Source organism: Eptatretus burgeri, chromosome 7, assembly GCF_056783735.1.
Source record: "Eptatretus burgeri isolate ZD-2024b chromosome 7, Ebu_testis_v1, whole genome shotgun sequence".
Taxonomy (NCBI): Eukaryota; Metazoa; Chordata; class Myxini; order Myxiniformes; family Myxinidae; genus Eptatretus; species Eptatretus burgeri.
The window spans coordinates 109180577-109183163 of record NC_140967.1 but is presented as its reverse complement, the minus strand read 5'-3'; the positions used below and the strand labels follow the sequence as shown (position 1 = coordinate 109183163).

The 2587-nt window shown below is 41.1% G+C and overlaps 1 protein-coding gene across 1 annotated transcript in view; it reads left to right on the top strand.

Annotated features, from left to right (window-relative positions):
* The window catches only part of RNMT (RNA guanine-7 methyltransferase), a 46226-nt gene extending 43639 nt beyond the window's left edge, over positions 1-2587 (top strand). The window contains exon 12 of the mRNA XM_085890262.1: positions 2234-2587. Coding sequence (XP_085746388.1) covers positions 2234-2259 — 26 coding nt within the window. The 3' untranslated portion in view covers positions 2260-2587. The remainder of the gene's footprint in view (positions 1-2233) is intronic.

The window sequence follows — 2587 nt, the reverse complement described above, 5'->3', positions numbered from 1 at the left end:
GAAAAGAAGAAGGCCCTGAGGTACAACACAAAAAATGCTTTAGATAATAATTTAGACCCTGAGGTACTTTAGATAATTGGGGAGAGGGTTTAGAAAAAACCCTCTCCCCAAGAAACAAAACCAAAGTGAGAAACCAACTTGCAGTGCCGGTATTCCTGTATAGCTGTGCATTTATAAATTGGCCACAATTGGAGATCAACAATGGAGACACCAAAACAAGGAAGCTTCTAACTATTCACAAGATGTTCTCCAAAAACCAATGTATACCGAGGCGAAAGGGAAGAAGTGGTTTGATGGAGCGAAACCAAGTGCACAGAAGATCGTGTGTCGGACTAGCGGAGCACTTGAAGAGCTCAACAGATTATCGGATGAGATTTGTGCACGAACAAGAAAACAACAAACCTGAAAAGGGATCCTGAATCCATTTAGCAACAAACTTCCAAAAACAGGTGCAAATGATGGATACCACACGGGAAAACGAAAGAGAAACAACTACAGCTCCAATGATTGCAAATAAAAAAAAGAAGGAAAACTACAAAAAATATATATATATATATATATATATATATATATATATATATATATATATATATATATATATATCAGCAGATATACTCCGACAAATGTGCAAATGACAAAAGAGCAGGAAGATTTAAGGAAGGCTCTTTGGAATGGTGACAAAGTGGTCAAATTAGTTGAGATGGAGAATGAGTCATTATCAATGCTGAAGACCAAGGACATTACACAAATGCCTTTAAGAAAATGGTGGGATTGAGCCAATTGGACAAATGCAGGTTTTGTGGGGTAGAAACAGAAAGTACCAGTCAACTCCTCTCAGGATGTTAAAAAAAACTCATGTCAGAACAACCATACACAGAAAGACATGATAGCATCTGGCGAGGAATCCACTGGCACATCTGTCAACATTTCAACATCCGCGTCCCAGAACAATCATGGAAACACAAACCACATCCGATCCTTCAAAATGAACATATAATGTTCACGTATGACAAGATGATCCTGTGAAGTGTGAACATTGTAAACAAAGCATTGTGTCCGGACGTGGTGCTCAAACACAAAAAGGAAAAGTTGGCATTGTTGATCGAGGTCTCGAGACTGGGCTCAAGGAATGACTTCGGACTAAATGCCACAGGAATCAGGAAAATGACCAAATCCCAGAATTTGAAAAATGAGGTCGAGGTCTTGGAAATCGAAGAGAGATGAAATTATACCAGTGATAGTTGGAGCTTGAGGAATGATAAAGAAAACCCTTACTGAGTACTTAATCATTCTGGAAAATAGCACAAGAGGAGGATATCAGAGGTTCAGTGAAGATTCTGAAAAGAGCTCCTGGTACGAGGCCATGAGAACGAAGTTTCACAGTTTGGTTCGTGAATCATGATCCTTCATCAAAAAATATGAGGTGGAGATTTTGAGTTCTGTGAGAACTTCCTCCCACCTCGTGAAAACCACAAATGGAGATAACAACCAATAAGACTACCGAAACTTGCACTGGTATACCTGCTTCTTCTTCTTTCGGCTACTCCCATTAGGGGTCGCCACAGCGGATCATCCGTATGATCCACATAGTGATTTGGCTTAGTTTTTTTTATGCCGGATGCCCTTCCTGACGCAACCCCGGTCGCCTCTTACGACACAGGGATATGGTACACCTATTCTAACCGGGGCATACACCGGGCCCAGTACACTGGTACTCACTTCTCCGACCTCGGAAGGATGACAGGCTGAATCAACCAATTGGTGTGTATTAATTCAAGCGGCTAACGGGGCTTGAACTCAGGACCTTTTTGGATCCCAAGCCGCTACCCTAAGCACTACACCAACACCAGGCTACTGGTGTTGTTAGATTAATATATACCTGCTTGCGCTAAACAACTGGTATACCTGCTTGCACCGCCAAATCTGCTAGCACCGCCACACTCACTTACTGGAGAATTGCTTGGATTATTTATTTTTATTTTATTTTTGTGTACAAAAATACTTTTACATCGCACAGAAAGGGCAGAGGGTACAACACCAGAAATGAGGCGGTCGTTGATAGCGAGGCTACCGACCTGTTTGCGATTGAAAAAGTTGTTTTGAAGCACGAATAAGAACTGTTGCGGTGGTGATTGTGGCGCACAAGATTGAGTCACTGAATAAGTTATATTTAACAAAGTGGAGTCTAGTTTGCATAACATAACTTATTGTACTAAAAATATTGCTCTTTTAGGGCATCACATGTTTGGGGGAGAGTGAGAGAGAAATGTGACCTGTGGTGAGGTTGCATCGCATACGTGCATGGAAGAATCCATTCATTGAGTGAAGAGGTACATGCGCACACGTTGTGAAGAAATCGAGCATTATAAGATTTGTTCGATAGGATCAAGGGGTGTTTTATTTGTAGGCAATCTGTAATCCAAAGTAATCTCTTGTACCTGTCGATTCCAATGCCGATTGTGTTTTGTATTGTTGTTCGCTACGGCAATCATTTACAAATCTTTTTTGTGTGTACCAGTGAGGGTGAGTGGCTTGTTCATGTAAAACCATAATCTGTGATGGATCCATTGTGCACACGAGCGCTTGT